Source organism: Tachypleus tridentatus, chromosome 8 (genome assembly GCF_004210375.1).
Source record: "Tachypleus tridentatus isolate NWPU-2018 chromosome 8, ASM421037v1, whole genome shotgun sequence".
In the NCBI taxonomy this organism is placed as follows: domain Eukaryota; kingdom Metazoa; phylum Arthropoda; class Merostomata; order Xiphosura; family Limulidae; genus Tachypleus; species Tachypleus tridentatus.
In genome coordinates, this window is record NC_134832.1 from 153251342 (window position 1) to 153270874 (window position 19533).

The 19533-nt window shown below is 33.3% G+C and overlaps 2 protein-coding genes across 7 annotated transcripts in view; one reads left to right on the forward strand and one right to left on the reverse strand.

Moving 5' to 3' along the window:
- Nucleotides 1–3758, reverse strand: part of LOC143223769 (uncharacterized) — a 51316-nt gene extending 47558 nt beyond the window's left edge. For all 6 annotated transcript variants that reach the window (XR_013013071.1, XR_013013070.1, XM_076452177.1 and 3 more), the window contains exon 1: nucleotides 3572–3758. Coding sequence is in view for 4 of the 6 variants with exons in the window: in XM_076452177.1 (XP_076308292.1) it covers nucleotides 3572–3642 (71 nt within the window). In the remaining 2 variants the exon portion in view is untranslated. The remainder of the gene's footprint in view (nucleotides 1–3571) is intronic.
- Nucleotides 3759–10525: 6767 nt separating this feature from the next.
- On the forward strand, nucleotides 10526–17555 carry LOC143223772 (transcription factor IIIB 50 kDa subunit-like). The gene is made up of 2 exons (XM_076452180.1): nucleotides 10526–10923; nucleotides 14276–17555. Exons 1-2 carry the CDS (start codon nucleotides 10861–10863, stop codon nucleotides 15407–15409), a joined length of 1197 nt encoding a protein of 398 aa, XP_076308295.1. The 5' UTR covers nucleotides 10526–10860; the 3' UTR covers nucleotides 15410–17555.
- Nucleotides 17556–19533: the final 1978 nt, after the last annotated feature.

Below are 19533 nucleotides of genomic sequence, written 5' to 3' on the forward strand. Positions count from 1 at the left end.
TACACTGACCGAATTAATCTCACAGAATTCAAAAATGGTCTCAAATCAAGTTTATCTCTCTCAGGATTTTCATAGTGAGGCTGTAAAATCACCTGAAAATCCAAATCGTAAAAAACATTGGCTTATGTAATAAGCCATAGCTCTAAGACGTAATATGATACAAAGCTGAATTTTGTTTTCAACTTTCCTATAACATATCAGTTGATAAACCAACAATTGTTGTAATTAAAAGTATATTAGATCTCCTGTAAAAAAATGTACTTGCATGATACTTTTTATGATTTATCTAAAAATAGCCCTAATTCAGGCCACAGTTTGACCATGTCACCAGTTATTCAGCCTTTTCAGATTTTTTCCATATATTCTTACATTTCTGAATATGATCCACAAAATAAATCAGGATGGTGTTCAACCTACTTTTTGAGTTATAATTTTTTAAAATATCCTCTGACCATACATTGTTTATTTTAAAAAAATTCAGTTCAGGTGCTTTCTACCACCATTAGTCTTGCAGCTTTAAGCAGCCAAAGTTACCCGAAAATGAATTTGCCAAAAAAAATAAAAATTAACTACATTTTACAGGGCTGTAAATCAGAAACTATTAGAGATGTTGATCTAATATTTGATGATTTTTCATTATATGGATAGATGAGCACATGTGAATTTTTTCAAGGCATTCTGTGGGGGTCACCTGCAGCCCCCTGGATGATTTGACATGGAATGACCTATAAATGAAAGCAATTATTAAAGATTAATTGACGGGTGAACATCGAGCAAGGACCGATATATTTAATAATTAAACCAATTATTAAAGATTAATTGAAGGGTCAATATCTAACAAGGACTGATATGCTTTTAATGACCAAATTTTAGTTGTTTATGTACATGAACACCTTTCATGAAGTCAAAGTTACCTGATAACTTGCAGAACACCTTATTAATTGTTTTACCTAAAACATTACCACTTTAACTGTCAGAGTACTTCTCACAATACTGATGATGTTGAAGTACTGCTGAATGAGTCTGAATCAATGGTCAGTTGAGCAAATATTTGGCAATTTATATTCACAGTAAGTGCAAAGTAAAGTACTTTGGATATAATATTTTGTATCTTACTTTTAACACAGATGAAAACATAATAGCTCACTGAAGAAGAATGATAAGTCACTTAAAGTAGTAAAATATAGAGAAGCCAGCATAAGAATCTTTAAAGAAAATTAATGATAAACTGAAAACTAAAGGGTGGGTCAGTGGTAAGTCTACAGTTTACAATTCACATGTCCAGAGTTAGATTCCCTGCAGAGAATAGAGTACAGATTACTCACCATCTAGCTTTATAATAATAAACAAATTCTGTTTCAAGCTATTGGAATTTCAATTTAAAAGAGAGTTAATAACAATTTATCTGAATGTTTTTTTAAGCTAACACAGACTCAAACCATGCAACAGGTGACATGTTTAGTGTCTATATAAGTGGTGTGCACTGCCATTTGACAGTGTAATGATACCACTGTTCAAAAGATCAAATGGATCCTTTCTGGCTTTGCATCTTATTTTAATCCATTCATTTTCATCATTTACCAGTGAATTAATATCAACATGAATCAGATAAACTTCAGTATTTCTCATAAAATGCTTATGGATTAGAATATCTATTACTGAATAAAATAGAGTAAAATATTTAAAATCTTGGCCATCTCATAGTTTCAACAAAAAAAACATTTGTCACCAGCACCTTCAGAAGACCCAATCATCATTACACTCTGGAATGTTTTGAAACCAATTAAAACACTACTCTCAGGTTTATAATACCACAGTTTCATGGTCCTGAAACACTGTTGTGGGTTAGAATACTCCGCATTTATGTAAACATAATGAACTAATACTAATTAGGCCCAGGTGGCAACAAATTACACTAATATGTCGGCAAATGAATAAACTTCATTCTACTTGGGGAAATAACTGATAAAACCTATTACCTTCTTAATATCAGTTAATTATCAGTTATATCTACTGAACTTCTCTTCAGACAAGAAGCTGTAACTTTCTGATACAGTGTTTGTAGACAGCTTTTCCTCTGGACAGTTTACATGGTTCACACCAACACACAATATCTTAAGATGAATGAAATAACTTCTTTTACACTTCAGCAGTTAATACATGAAACTCCTTGTATTCTATGGTCCTTGAATTGCACAAAAGTACTTCCAGCCTCAGATCTAAGAGGACCTCTAGCTGTATCACACCCTACAATTATGACTAGATATTGTGCTATATTTATTAACTTGTGATGGATACCATGAAGAGCTGCAAGTGACATCCAAGCTACACCTTAAGCTGCTCATCATAATGGTCATCCAAATCCAGAAGCACCACTGTTTGTGTGGTTTGTCATCACTTTGCTGTAAGGCTTTAGCTACTATATGGTGTCCATAATCTGAGTATAAAACAAGTGGAATACTATCATAGGTTGACAATATAATCTGCTGCCATTTTCAGTGGGTAGTATGGTACAAGAAAGTTGAACTCTTTCACTATTGTTATCCAATATCTAATCATATCTTCAGGGTTTTTGAAGATCATTAGCAATTTCAGGGATGCATGGTCCCCTCCAATGGTGAACTCCCTACCATGCAGTTATTGCCAATACTAAGTCAAAAGTATTACAACTATAAAAAAATATTTGTTGTACAATGTAACAATAAGTGTATGACTCATGTACTCTATTACATTTTCCACACTATTCTGAAACTAATAAAACAAAGTAACTGGAAAATAAATTTATTTCATGCAAAACCTTACTGACACTTAAAGCACGGGAAAAACTTAGACACATGAAATGCATAAATTGGCAAGTTATCAACTTCCTGCTGAAAACTAAATAGAAATTTTCTCTACTTATTCAATTTTTGCTGGTTTTTATAACAGCATATAGTAGTCATTGCAGGTTTGAAACAGAAAAATAAACTGGCACTACAGGATTTCTATAATCATGTCTAAAAAGATAGAGGGTGTAATTTCAATTAATAGCATAAGTCACTTACTGTTTCTTACATTAAAGTCAACATTAAGATTGAAACTAGACCATAATAAAGCATTGTAGCTTCTACCACATCTGAGGTTGAGGCCAAACTATTCCATAAATCAACCATCCTGGACTTTATTTGCCGTTACCAAAATTGTAACAATGCCTTCAGTGCAGCACTATTTTGAACTATATTAAATTGTAGAAAAAAATCATCCTCCATTAAAAGAACAATAAAGAAACTCAATTTTAAATAATTTTTTTTTCAATATAATTTCAAGCCAAGAGTCTTAGATTTCCTTGTTTCGCTCTTCACGTTCACTGACAATAACATTAACAGTCTATCAACAACCCAATGAAAACGTAGGTGATCCGAGTAAATTTACAATATCCACTGTATATACAGTGATGAACGATGATCATTTAGTTACTGTCGTTTACTTTTTAGGTTAATTGCAACATTTTTAACTTTTAATTCTGAGGCTTAAATTTAAAAAGAAGTTAATCTGTTAAAACAGTAAATACTGTTCATGAAAAAACTCTCACCTAGGCCTGTTACTCGTTTCTTTTCCCATATTAGTTCTTCTTGGAGCTGGGGAAATTTTTGAAGACTTCATATTACAAACTTAATTTGAAAACTAAAACTTACTTTTCAATGATCAAAACTTTAACTTACAAGTTAAAAATACGCACCTAAACTCATTTTCAACTCGCGCTTTTTGATATAGCGCCCTCTTTAAATAAAATATAGTACACATAAGTAAAATAAATGCTGTATGCATTTTCCTTCACTTTAATTACAAAGCTTCACACTGGGCTACATGTGCTTTACCCACCACCGGTATCGAAACCAGGTTTTAAGCGTTATAAGTCCGCAAACATACCACTGTATCAGTTAGGAGCAAAAAATTTCTTTCCTATGTGTGTTTCTTATAGCAAAGTCACATTGGTCTATTTGCTGTGTCCACAGAGAGAATTTGAACCCCTGATTCTAGCATTGCAAATATGAAAACTTAAAATTAAAGCGTAAGAACGAACAAATATGGTGCTATTGTTGGTTTTCATTACACATTTCTACTGAAGTAAAAGTTGCTTCAAATAGCAAATTAAAAAAATTAGAAAAAAAGATCGCATTTCAAGATTGCTTTATTTGTATTTAATTTTATATCATATTTTTTTAAGAAATATAATATAAAATTTACACAGAAATTTACAATGATTCTTTTATATAAGTTGTGTATATTACCTATACAGTAACAATATTTTCCTTGTTCGTCTAGAAAGTTAACTGCAGAGTTGGATTATTATTTTTCCTTCGTACGTGGTTTAAAAGTATTAGCTTATTATCATAAACAATGAATAATCTACTCCAGTACTGATATTATTTCACGTGCAAGTTACACACGGTCAAGCCACTTGCTTTAATTGGTTTATTTGTTTGTTTTTGAATTTCGCGCAAAGCTACTCGAGGGCTATCTGCGCTAGCCTTCCCTAATTTAGCAGTGTAAGACTTGAGGGAAGGCAGCTAGTCGTCACCACCCACCGCCAACTAATAGTGGGATTGACCGCACATTTTAACGCCCCCACGGCTGAAAAGACGAACATGTTTGGTGCGACAGGGATGCGAACCCGCGACCCTCAGATTACGAGTTGCACGTCTTAACCCACCTAACTCTTTAATTGGTAATGCTTACAGAAAAGTTGTGTTTATCGATTTATAAATGACAGCATAAGTTGGACTGGTTTGATTTGTTTGTTTGTTTTTGAATTTCGCGCAAAGAGGCACGAAGACTATCTGCACTAGCCATCCCTAATTTAGCAGTGTAAGACTAGAGGGAAGGCAGCTATTCATCACCACCTCCCGCCAACTCTTGGGCTACTTTTTTACCAACGAATAGTGGGATTAACTGAATATTATAACGTCCCCACGGCTGAAAGAGCGAGCATGTTTGGTTACAAATCAAGTGCCTTTACCACCTGTCCAGGTTAAAGAGTATGTTCACGTTTGAAGTGATACTTCTGTTTGATTTGTAGTGATTTTTCAGTTTATTTTAGTTCATCTTATTATTAATGTATGTTAGTAATAATTTTATTTTATTGTTTTGTTACTTCTAAGTTTCTTTGTATGTATCTCAAGTAATTACCTTTAATCAATGTTTCTTTATTATGAAAATAAATACAGTAATTTTCATGAGAAGTCTTGAATCATTGATGTATTTTGTTTATATCCCCTCTATTATGGTGAATTAATAAAGAAAAATAAATATTTTTTATCACAAAATACCCTTTAACACAAAACAAAATTAAACAACATCTTAAAAAAATTAATTTTTGAGAGATCAATCATTACACAATGGAACAAAAACTGCTAAATGAAGGATGGCTAGCGCAGATAGCCCTCGAGTAGCTTTGCGCGAAATTCAAAAACAAACAGAACAAAAACAAAAAACATAATGAACCCTCCAACAATAAAATAATAAACGAAAGATTTTTATATAAATAAAAAATCTAACAATGATATCAAAATATACCTGTAACAATGCATTCACTAGTCATGATTAGAATCATTTGCCCCCCAATGGCTCAGCTTTATGTCTGTGGACTTATAACGCTAAAAAAAGGGTTTTGATACCCGTGGTGGGCAGAGCACAGATAACCCATTGTGCAGCTTTGTGCTTAATTCAAAACAACAATAGAATAATTTACAGTGAAAAACAATTATATTCATAGAATAGAGAAAAAACAACTTGAACTTATGTTATACTACATCTATAATAATAGGTTTGAATTTTACAAGAAGATACGCAAGATTAATTTGTCCCAGTCGTCCATAATTTAGCAGTAAAAAACTGGCGGGAAGACCGCTAGTTATCACTCTTTGGTTAATCTTTTAATAATGACAATTGGGATTCACTGAATCATTGTGACGGCGCACAGGAAAGTATGTTTAGTGGAACAGAGATTCGAACCTGCGACCTACAGATTGCAGATATAGCGTCATAACTACTGGTCATGGCAGGCCTGTTTGTTGGGGACCACGAAGACGTGTTAAAATATAAAATCAAACCATTTAACACTTTAAAACGATATCCATAAACGTAATATTTTAATAAAATCAAAATCATAACATAAATATTTAACTGCAAAATAAAACAAACTTTTTTAAATGTTAAAAATAATAATAACAAAAATATAATACACAAAATAATAAAATTAAATATTTCAAGCACAAAACTCTCACATATATTTAGGAATATGCATTTACAGGTAAATGAAAGTAACTCCTTTATACACAGATAGTAACTAAAACCAAACACAAGTGAAAAAAGACAATGTATGAACGAACATAAAATAAAACTGCAGAGATACACATATGAAAGCCTTTAAAGTAATACATGTGTGTGTGTGTGTGTTTATGTACCAAATATATTCACCAACCTCAACAGCAACGACGAGGTCCTTAATTTATCACTTAACTGCAACAGCAAATCCTCTGAAACAGTAAGGGCTAACTCCGTGTTTAAGGTAACTTGTGTATCCTGAGTCGAAGGTTGCTTTGTCGAGACCAGCTCTGTCTGTAATAAGTGTTTAAGGTAATTTGTAGGTCCTGAGCCGAAGCTTGTTTGGTCTAGACCAGCTCTGTTTGTAATCAGTACACACTCCTTCTTCGACACAGGTGAAGAGCATTAATGCACTCGACATTATTCTATTATTGTACATGATCCTGACCATGATCCATCTAATGGTCATCTCTTGACAATGTTGCCTTTAGTATCTAAATCTGTTGCACACCTAGGAGAGGTGATTGATAGGGTCTTCGACTGATAGAATCTTGGTTGTTGTTGAGATAGCTTGAGAGACCTCTTGATTAGCAGTTGCTCAACTAATGTTGACGCTGAAATATCACGCTTTTTCTTGATGGAGGTCTTCCTACTAGTAGTGTTGGGGCCATCACAAACATCTTTAAACAGAGGTTTTGGACTCCTATTTACAATCTTCAGTTTTGCAAATTGTTGATGTACTAGACTTTATATCTACTAGCACCTGGTATCCTTAAATGTGTCAATTGAGCAGCTTTCATCAGATAGTTTGAAAAGTAAGGGTTACAAAATTCTTTAAGTTCAGATTACTTTATAATCAAGAAACAGTTCTAATATTGGATAATCAAGTGATAATCACGCAATTTAATACATGTATACATCGTACTTTAAAGTTACACTTTACATCTAGGAATGCAACTTTTCTCCAGTCTGTAGTTTGATGACAAAATGACTGTTCTAGCTGTATGATGTTTAGGTTTAATCACAACGTAGAGATTGGGAAGTCATTGTTAGTAGTTTGACTAACTGTTGACACTGACTGTTTCCTCTGTATCACATCGACCAGATTATTATTCTATTCTCTTTCGTCCTCATCTTCTTGGCTATCGTACTGATTCCAGCTCATACCAGTTCGCTAAAGGCTCGTTGGTAACATTTGCTGTAGTTCCTCTTTTAATGGACTAGCTTATAAAAGCCCAAGATAAGATATTGTATAGCTGGATCCAACTGGCATCAGAGCTGCTGCCATGTATGAAAACCAGGCTGAGTCTTCACTCTAGTACAGTCATTTTTTCACTGTCTTAATATAGTACCCCTTCTGTTATATGCTAGCATTTGTTGTTATTATCATGGAAACTCATGCATATCATTTAATGCAGACCCTAATACATTTACGCATTTTTGTGGACATTTGTGTTCCCTCTAGAAGAGCTCGTAACTCATATATACCAGCTTGAATATGTGTATGTTCAGTGAACAACCACTTAATCTCTACTCTGTTGTGCGATACACTATCATAACATATCATAAGTGCTCATCAGAGCCAGTTTAGTCAAAAGTATCAAAATTACAAAGTATATATTTATAGTGTGTATTATTTATTCTACTAAACCATTAAACTGAAGGTGATAAGATGAAGTGTATTTTTTTTACTACAGCCAGTACTTTGCATCATTTAAAGAAAACTTGGCTGTTAAAGTTAGTTCTCTGATCCATGTGGAACTTTTCAGGTGCTCTTATCTAGTCTTTTAAGTGGCTCACCAATACTTTACTTTTATGCTTGGAAAGTAGTGCTCATGCTATATCTAGGTTTTTTAAATTATTTTTTCTGGAACTTATCAAGTGTTTGTTTTGTATTTCTCACAAAGCGACACGATGACTATATTGGCTAACCATCCCTAATTTAGCAGTTAAGACAAAAGGGAAAGGAACTAGTCATCACCACTTTCCGTCAACTCTTGGAATACTCTTTTTTCAACGAATAGTGGAATTGACTGCCACTTTTTAACATCCACACGAATGAAAGGGCGAGCATGTTTTGATGGGACTGGGATTGGAGCCTGTCAATCTCGGTTTGCGAATCGAGTGCTCTAAACACCAAAGTAATGAACGTGGCATCAATCTACATGAAATCTCCTAATGTTTTACTTGTCATCATTATGTTTCCAGTTCTCACTATTCATCCAGGGGCTGAATATTCAATGAATGGACAGAGTATCATAATACATTTTCATGTTGTGAGTTCAGGCAATTATGTATGACTAAATCATACTCCTCCAATGCTATTGTCCATTGTACTATCACCCTTTCTACATTTCTATAGGTCATCAGCCAGTTCAGCAACGTACGGCCCACCTAAATAGTGTAATTTCTCTTACAGCTATTTTTGATGGTGTTTTATATAAGTTGCAACTCCAAGCAGTTTCTTTTTTTAATAAGTTCAATATGGCCAGATAGTTAGGGACACTTGACTCGCAATCTGTAGGTGGCGACTTTGAATCCTCTTCACGTCAAACATGTTGGCCTTTTTAACTGTAGGTGCATTATAATGTAACGGTCAATCACAATATTCGTTAGTAAGAAAGTAACCCAAGAGTTGACGGTGGATGATGATGATTAGTTGCTTTCCCTCTAGTCTTACATTGTTAAATTAGGGATGGCTAACTCAGATAGCCAACACGTAGCTTTCACGAAACCCCAAATCAACCTAACAAAATTCAGTTTGCTCATTATAACACTGATCATTCTAACGTGAAGCTAGATAACTAATTACCTATAATTGCAGAACAACACAAACTACATTTCTTCCTCGACGAGATAGTGCTACTTGCATTTTAAACAGAAAACAGCTTATTTCACGACTTAGCTCTTTATCCATGCTGCATGATACCAATGCGCTAGTCTTCGTCCATAGCAAATAATGGAATAACACTTGTGTACTTGGAATGCTATAATTTTCTCTCCCAAATACACCTCTACAGTCCACGCCCTTGGGCCCAGTCTGATAAGCATTGGACGACTTCCACATGCAACATCAATTCACTGGTACACAGGTGGAATTTAAAGTTATGTTATACAAATACACTTTTTCCATGCAAGTGTCAAAACTAAGGCCAGCGATAATTTCTTTTGTTGTGTGAGTGCATCTTTTTAAATGCAATTAGAGAGTCAGCTCTCTGTTTATAACTGGTTTATCTACAATTGTCAGAATGGAGTTTTTATTGGTTCAAGTAGTGGTTTTGGCCACAATACTTACCAATTTTTGATCATTCAGTTCACAGCCAGAAACTGTATATTTCAATCTCATATTCTGACATGCATATACGAAGACTCATCCAAGGTCACCCTCACTGTCAAGCAAAGAATGTTGTATTCATGGGGTGTCACCAGAGTTGTCAGTGAAAAAAAGATCATGGTAGATTTGATATAGTCTGTTCAATGTTACAGCAATCTTTCCCAGAAGAAAGTATATACGACATGCTATTTGACTGGCTCGGTTCTTTGAGCAACTAACGTAAGAGAGACATAGTGATTCCCTTCATTGATATTTCACATTAAAAATACTGCTTACTGCATACTAAGAACTTGAAAGCTATATACAATAAATAAGGAGATAGGAAACACAGAACATGTTTACTTACCACAGTGTTAGATTAGAGAAAAGGCAGCTAGTCATCACCACCCGCCGCCAATTCTTGGGCTACTGTTTTACCAATGAATAGTGGAATTGATCGTAACATTATAACACCCATATGGCTGAAAGGGCGAACATGTTTGGTCTGACTGGAATTCGAACCCAAGACATTTAACTTATGAATGAGCGCTCTAACCATCTCACAAATTTTGAAACTACCAATCTAGTTATAATTCGTCGAAGATATAAAATGAAACTTTGTGATCAACTACTTTTATTTGCTTGTTGTTAAGTACAATGCTACAAAATAAACTACAGTTGAATTTGCTCATTACAGGTATTGAAATCCAATTTTTGTGATTATGGAAAAAAACAATAAATATTAAGATAAGGAAAAAGTACTTAAAGGTTTTTATTTTCCAAAACAATGCCTTACACAAAATATAGAAATTTCACAATCTAAAAAAAAGTATAGGAATATTAAATTATACAATTTTAAAAGGCAAAACTAAATATTAATTATCAAATCTTACAGATTTTTCGAACAGGAAAAGATACGTTATACCCTAACGAGGGTAGACCAAATAATATATTAAAATACTTGGGATTTTAAAAATTTTTTGCGACTAATATTATTGTAGCCATTTTACTGATATTTTATATTTTGTAGATTAATTTTTGCACAAATATATTTGCAGTGATCTAAATTTGGAAAATTTAAATATACATTTAGATACTGTATGTTTAAACCTTTTTAAGTGTTATATGAATTCCTTACGTTCATTTTGCTTTAAAAGTGTATGGGTTGTTATCGTTAGGTTTAGCATAACCTTATCTTGAGCAAGTATACTTGAACTGTTGAAATATACGATAAAATTAATATGTCGCCGAACTGCCCGAGTTGTGGAAATGATACCGTAGAGAGGAGCGCATATTACGCTCAGGTAAACTGAATTATATTTCTTAGCTTAGAAATGGTGTGAAATATTTCTTTGTCTACAAATTTAAGTTTTGAAGTTGAGCAAGAAGTGTTGGAGTTAAACTTTATCCTCTAGCTAAAAGTCAGTACGACAAAAGCACAACACCAAATAGTCTACAGTACTAGTACTACTCAACTACTATTATATATATATATATATATATATATTACACATGACCTCTTACTTTCCTTTGCATTCCAGTCTATTCATATTTTTGTAGTTGAAGAGTGGGAGCATAAACTGAGAAAGTTTCATCAAAATTAACTTCTACAGTAGTGTATTTATTGACAAGTGTAAAGCCAATAATACCAGTACAAACAACATAAAGTGAAGAAGTGTACCTAGTTATAAAATGGTGAAAGAGAGAGTTAAGGTTTTTGGTATATACTAATGCCAGTGGAAATCACAAGCTGCATCTGCTACTGATTGGGAAATGAAGCTTCAGTCATTCATGAATGTGAAGAGTTGTTGTTTGTAATGTTTAGAGTAGAGTGTTGTTTGAAAGATCAAGTGTTTCTGAAAGGGTACGACAAAAACCTTCATTCCTGAGATTAAAAAAGGGTGAAAAGTTGAAATGTATTTCTTTTTTTAGACAGTGTACTGTCTCATATCTCAGCTGAACATTTATATGGGATAATGTATTGTCATGTATCTACCACTAAATGTAATAGAGCCAACAGGCCAGGAAGTGATTTAAACATTTTATCATCTGTATAGGAAACTTCTTCAGACACTCTTATTGGCTGATATTAAAAAAGTGTGCTTTTTCAGGTTTCTAAAATCTCTTAATATTTTTACATTGTGATCAATTTTTGGAGTTCTTTTAAAAATATGATCCAGAAGGTATTAAATAAAATTTTTAAATTTCATCTGAAGAAGAAACAAGAGATGAAGAAATCCTTAGATTGTGATTTAAATATCAGAGAGTAAATGAACTTTGTCACTAGACTATTTTCTGTTACCAGAAGAGTAGATTGTAGAATTGTTTAACAATAAGAGAACGAAAATTATTGTTTTAAGGAACCATCACATGATCAGGTTTGAAACATCTGTATGTAAGGCTGATTTGGTTTAAAAACCAGAAACATAAAATAACTGTCAATCAGTCATTCCTTGTGGAAATAAGTTTTATGGTTGTGTACATGTGTACGTAGTAGTGGTATGTACTCAGTTGTTTAGTGTGTATTATACAGGCTCAGTTGTTTAGTGTGTATTATACAGGTAAATTGAATCATTTCTTACTTGTCCTCCACTGGTACAGCAGTTAAATCTAAGGATTTACAACACTAAAATCAGGGTTTGATTCCCCTTGGTGGACTCGGCAGATAGCATGATGTGGTCCTGCTGTCAGAAAAACGCATGCAAACGCATATTTCTTACTTATGCCTTAAATAACTTTTATTGGCATTAACTGTATGTATTAATGGTACTGTAATATATATATATATATTCATTTAAGATATAACATTTTAATAATGTCCAGTTAGCTGGTTTTTGTTTATCTGGATCATTCTTGGTCCCATTTAGTCCAAGTAATTGGTGTTGTACTGTATATGTTCATAAATGGCTACATCTTTAAGGGCTACTTTTTCTTCTGTCACATAGATATTGCGTGTTCCTGTGTTAACCCTCTTTTGACTGTTCCTGTATTAAAACCTTGCATCTTCTATTGAGCTTAGATTTAACAAACCTTTCTTTACCTCTTTGTATATTTTCATTATTAACATTAACTTGGAATATTTAGATTTGTAGTTCTTTTATTTATTGACTTATATTTAAAAACAAGTTGGGCCTAAAGTACCAGTTTTGATGCTTGAAGTGTAAAACTATTTTATTAGGTATGTGTCTCATGCTGATCCTCTCTGTCTCTAGAAGTTACCATGTTGTTTATGGATTGTTACAGCAATATTTTGATTTGTTATGCGAACTTTAATTTTTTTTGAGAGACTTTATTTTTGTGGCTGTTTTTTATATTATGTTTTTTTCATTCGTATTTTAAGATTTAAATGTTGTATTTACTTATAACTGTAACAAATAAAATATAAGTAAGATTTAAACTACATATGTGTTTATATACTGGTCAGCAGTTGTAACTGTTTTAGTGTAAGCACCTGAGGAAAGCTGGAGATTAAAATTTTGTGCTACTTGTAAATCATGGTTGTTAATTTATTGAGTGTTATTTACTGAATCTGTTTTGAAATTATATGTTAACTTGATCCCTATTTCATTGAAGTTTCTTTAAATATACATTTATTCTGATTTAATTGACTAATTTATGTTTTGTTCTTATATCGCTTTGATAACACACCATTAAATAAAATGACATGCAGATGTTCAATGGACCAAAATTTACCTAACATTATTCTACACTACATGAGTTTGAATAATCTTTAAGAATTCTATTTTGATTTACTGCTTAGAAAGTGTTAATTAATTGAACTTGTGTTATTATTCTTTGTAACTACTAGTTTGCTGGAAAAACAGTAATTATTGTACATGAAGTCAACAGTAATTTTTTTGATGCAAGATTATATTTTAGCCTCCTAGTGTTGATTCTGACTTAAGTCACACTGCACTTTCTATTTCTTCATATTTAATGATTTAGTGTATCCTTGTCTTATTATGATTTCTCTTTTAATTAAAATGGTAATCTAACTTGTGTATGTTTTTGTTCTAGAAGTTAATATTTTGAATTTTGTATTCATATATACTGTAGTCACTTAGTTGGTATTTTGTTGTTTCTAATTAGATAACATTTTGTGATACTGTACTAATATCATTAAGAAACAATCATGTGTCATTTTATGTTAATTAGGTAGAAGTTTAGCCCTAATATTTTTCTTGATAGAGAACATACCACTGTAATATATTCTGCCTCCCTGTTTTTTCCTGTTATAATTTTATAATATCAGGTAGGTGCATCACAGCTCTGTCTTTCTGCTAAAATCCTGTTACAATTGAGGCTGTATGTTTAGAAGCTATACATGAAGTTAAATGTTTGATACTAAACACTTGTAGTAAGGATATTTGTGTTTACAATTTTCAGATGTTTGTTTTCAGAAGTTTATTTGTTTTTGTCTTTCTACAATATTAAAGGTTTTTGTATATGTACAAAACCTTTTGCAGAAACATGCTTTAAAAGCTTGGTGAATATATTACATGTGGATATTATTCTGTATGACTTAATAAGTACTGAGATTCAGTATCAAGTTACATAAAGGTATGGAAGAGATTTAATAAATGGTATACACATTTTATAAAGACATAAAATTGACAACAGTTTTGAGAAACAAGATAAACTGAATCCTTTTTACAGGATCACCTTGTGTGTACATCATGTGGAACTGTTGTTGAAGAAGGGAGCTTTGAGAATTCGTCATTACTGGATGGGACAACGCTTGTACCCACAAGCAGAAACAAACATGCTTCATCTGTACAGCTGAGTATTAAAAATGTACCAAAATCATTCTTCCAGATAGCTTATTACAATAGAACAGGAAAGAAAGTACAGGCTGGTTTAAAGAAATCAAAAGACTTGGCTTCTGCTTTTAAATTTAATCAAGATATGACAAATGAACTTACAGATTTATATTCTGAACTTGTAAAGACTGAAGTGTTTTTTTTTCGTAAACAGAAGGTAAAGGAAATCTTAGCAGGCTGCTGCGCTTATAAAGTTATGAGAGAAAGAGACATAGCCATATCTCTATCAAGCATTTGTAACTTTTTAGGCTGCACTGCCAGTGAATTCAGTTTCATATATAAGCAGTTTTTGAACATTTCTTCATTTAAAATTATAAGTACCAGTGCCCAACAACTAGTTCCAGCTGTTGTAAGTGACCTGAAACTACAGGAAGAAGCTGAAGATGTCACGAAGAAAACGTTGGAGATTATTAACTTAGCCGAAAAGTTGGGGTTCACCAGTGGTCGAACAGCAACTCCCGTCGTTATTGGTGCTGCATTTTTGGCTTGGCAGTCTATGAATATTCAAAGAATGAAAACAAGTTTCCAGAGGTTTTGTTCTATTGTGGGGCTTTCTAAGTTGGTGACAGCTAATCGTAGAGCCTCAGAATTAAAGCATTTACTGGTGGATTTGGGTAAACAAATTCCTTGGTTAACTGCAGATAGAGTAACAGTTGCAAATGTTATATTGCACATAGACTCAATCATTAAATATTCACATGCCTTCATAAAAGATAAGTCCAAATTGACAGATAAAGAGAAGAAAGGTAAAAACGAAAATCCTGATGCTGCTGTTAGCTCTAAACGTGGACTCGTACAAGGAGGACCTTCAGATGACTCTTGTAAGAAACAAAAGAAAGGACAACTTAGTTATGAAGCAGGTTATGTCAGTGATGATATATCTGATAGTGAGATTGAAAGTTATATCAAATCAGACACAGAAATTAAAGAATATGAAAAATTACTTAGTAAATTTGAACAGAAATCATAAAGAAGGAAATACATTTTCTTCAATTTTTGTGATTTTTGTTTATTTTCAATGGATAAGTTGTAATAAGTATTTTAACAACAATGAATAACTTAAAAGGAAACAGCGTCATTTATGAAAGTTTATGGTCGTATAGGAAATCGTGGTAAGTGCATGTATGTTTATGCTATGCATTTTACTTTTTAAACGTTGCATTAGATGGAAGTATTAGCACTGATTAATCATAGAGCTTTGATGTACTTTTTCATTTCTATGCTATATTGTTTTTAAATTATGAACCAGTTACTGTTTCAACTGATATCACATGACATGATTCAGGACTAGTTTTATTTCTTCCATATTTTCCTGATATATTGGTGGTTTATGATGCCTTTGAAAACTATCAACATATTAATTCTGTTTATCAGTAACAGTTTCTGTGACCACATGGTTGTTATTTCCTTTTGACAGTTTATCCAGTTGTATTACTTCAGAAGGAATTTACCCCACTATTTCATAATGGTTTCCATTCAGTGAGAAATATCTCGATAGGAGACAAACAGAGTTTTACGTTCTTGCATTTCCCTGGTTGTTTTTCATCCACATTCTATTGGTATATTAATTGTAACTACAAAAAATGCTGTCTTCTTGGACAGTAATAACTAAAAGTACTTAAGGTGACTTACAGCCAGTTAGTTTTGGTAAACATATTATGATCTTTAGGGTATAATTTGAAAATATTATTTTCTGTTTTTGACATTGGGTGGACTGTTTTGTGATGTTCATGTTCTCAATGTTTTAATACTTTATTTTTTTCACTAAAATTTTGATTGCAAGAGAAGATGTGTTACTACCTTGACTGCTTCTCATTCTGAACTTCTGTCAGGGTTCATTGTTATTTTAGAAGTGCTGAAAGTTTCAGATAAGAGCCTTTATACCATAGAATAAATCATACACATTGAATTTTACTCTGGCTATGTTAAGAAATTGACTTGTGCAGTTGATACATTTTGTTTACTGAGAGGTTCCAGTATATCTTAAAAGTGAATTTGGATAACATAAAATAAAAATTTGCCATTTTGTGATGTCTTTGGCATCCAGGTTGCATCTGGTTGCAATTTTTTAAAATGAGAATCTCTTACTGTTGACATCTTTGTTCACATCATTGTTAATACTTGGACCCACATTTCTGTTGTCCATGGTAGTCCTAATTATTACGGTATTGCTGCAGTGGTCAACACACCATATAAATTACAGGGATGTTTGGGGTTGTGGAAAGTTTATTCAGAAAATTACAAAACAAAAAGACTTTCTTTTAAGAGACTCCATATTTGAATGGATTTGTTCAGTTGTGACTTGCACTACATACACCTCTACAGTTGTAAAAATTCTAGTACTTATGCTGGTTCTTCATTAGAATCAATCTTCTGGAAGTGTTCTTGTGTTGGTTCTCCATGAGAGTCGATCTTCTGGAAGTGTTCTTGTGTTGGTTCTCTGTGAGAGTCGATCTTCTGGAAGTGTTCTTGTGCTGGTTCTCTGTGAGAGTCAATCCTCTGAATGTGGACTGTAGAATGCCTTTTCATAATTAATGATGTGGTGAATTCTTAGCCTTGCATAGTGTTGAGGTATTTTATGCAAATGTTAGTAGTCCATGCTGTTACAAAATTACCTCACAAAATAAACTTAAATTCTTAATATGTAAAACTAATTGAAGGATTTGTCTGGTATTACTGCTAATTACTTAAAAAAAAAAAAAGGATGTAAGAAAAACTAAAGATACATGAAACCATAAACATGGATTTTGTAAAATCAGCTCTTCATTCTAAGTTATAAGAAATAAACCCAGTTGTGGATATGTTAAGAAAACAGATTAACACTGAAAATAATTACTGGTACTTAAAACAATGCGAGGATCTGAGGGTTAAGTGTGGACTTTAGTTAGCTCTAAGTTTAAACTTCACCTACAAGTAATTTAACTCTTTAGTAAGCTTATTTATAAACATAAGTAGTTTTGGGCATATAGTGAGACAGTTTACTTAGTATTTATGATTTGCATTATTATTATTAAATTGCACATGTAAAAATTTGTATTTATGTATTTTTTGATGCTGAAAATTATAAACAAAAATTCAGCAGACATCTACAGAAGCACAATAAAGTCTTTGTTACTTAGATATTTGAACTGAAACCTTGATCTGCACGTAATACATTTATGTACCAGTTACAACTATTACCAGGCTTTAGCTAAATGTAATGGCTACTACCTAATGTAAATAAGTTTTTGATCTGAAGATATCTTAAGGAAACACTTTACTGCTGCACCATCAAGATTTATTGTGGAGTTCCTGAAAGGGTTGTGTGTGTAGTAACCCTTCGATGACACTTGAATGAAAATAGTGGCGTTTTCTGGACAGAGACACTTAAGACCAAGAGGGAGAGTTTACTAGCAAAGAGAGGTGTCAAGTTTTAAAAGAGTTCCTGCTTTAACCTGGTGCCTCAGGCCACTTGAATAGATAGTACTCCTGATGAATCAGTCTTGGTGAAAGGGAAAATGACTGAGTTTCTACTAAACTCAAAGAATTTCATCATTCAGAGCACAGCAACACCAGCTGTAGTCAAGATCACTGGAGTGGATGGACAGATGTTGGACATGTCACTAGTAGACTTCTATTCAGCATTTGTCTTCATGCATCTATGATGACTACTGTAATCCATGGGATGATGTAAAGGTTTTCCATGACATCACTGGTAGCTCATGATAGCGAGATCATGTGTGGTTGTACAATGAACAACCTTGAGTATTTTATCATCATAGACCAAAACCTGACTACCCATTGGGGTATTGGAGTTCCTGTGATTGGATATCTCATACAGAACTGAGGACTTTGGTAGCTTTCTTTCCTGACATCCATCAATATTATACAAGAAAGGACCTGTGATCAAGGCTAAGCATATCATACCTATAATGTTCAAGAGGATATCAAGATAAGACCTAGAGACTAGTTCCAAAAATGTATTAAGTAAGTTACTTGTTACTTCCTGGAATGAAAGGACTCGGGATCTGGCATAGCATAGATGGACACTTGAATAAGGAGTAGCAAAACAAATGGGAAACCATTCTTCATGACAAGAAACCCACTTTGAATAAAAATGCATCTCAGAACAGCTGATATGGGTTTTAACACTTATTGATAAGCAGATAACAATGTTTTGACCTTTCTAGGTCATCTTTGTTAATCTGAAGATGACCTATGAAGGTCAAAACAGTGTTCTCTGCTTATCATTAAAAGTGTTAATACCAGTACCAGCCATTCTGAGATACAGATGGGAAACCAGCTGTATCCTGTTTCAATCCAATAGAGAATTGGATGATTCATTATGATGAGATTGAGGATCAGGACTGAGAAACTGGCTACATGTGCAGATTATCTGTATCAATAGGATGAGAAGATACCCAGCAATGATGTGCAGATTGGGAAGACATTCTGATTAATATGTTCATTGAAGATCTTCCCAATAAGCTAATGACAGAACTGGGGAGTAAAGGACATCACCACTTTCACAGAAACTGTCTGTTATGTCATACTTTTAAGTGATCACTTCAAACCAGTCATAAGAGACAAGTGTAATGGCAACTCCATTGGTGGATGGTGTGACTGGGTACCTTTACTACAATAAACTAAATCCATTGGAGGGTTAACAACCACCCACCTCAAGATGGCAATGTGAGTTGAACACACTGTTCTCCAGTGAGTGGGCAGGTGTGTGAAAATCCTCCCATGGGGTATTTGCTGCATCAGGATCTGTTCACCAGATATACATACCACAGAAAGATGCACCAATGAAGTATGTGCCATCTCGAGGGTACATGTAAATTAAAGGTCCACCCATGGAATACATATTGCAGCCAATGTCCCTGCCTGGAAATCATCTTTGTGAACAATGAGGCATCTGATGAGCTTGTAGACTTTCTGCAATAGTGAAGAAACTGCCCATACTTTATGGCAAAGCTATTGGCTCCATCTGACGGTTTAGCAGATGCTCACAAACACTCAATGTCAGCACTTTATCAAGGAATAAATTTGTCAGTGGTATTAATACTGACCACTAAATAGGCAGGTCTTGGTAGATGCTCTGACAAATGCTTC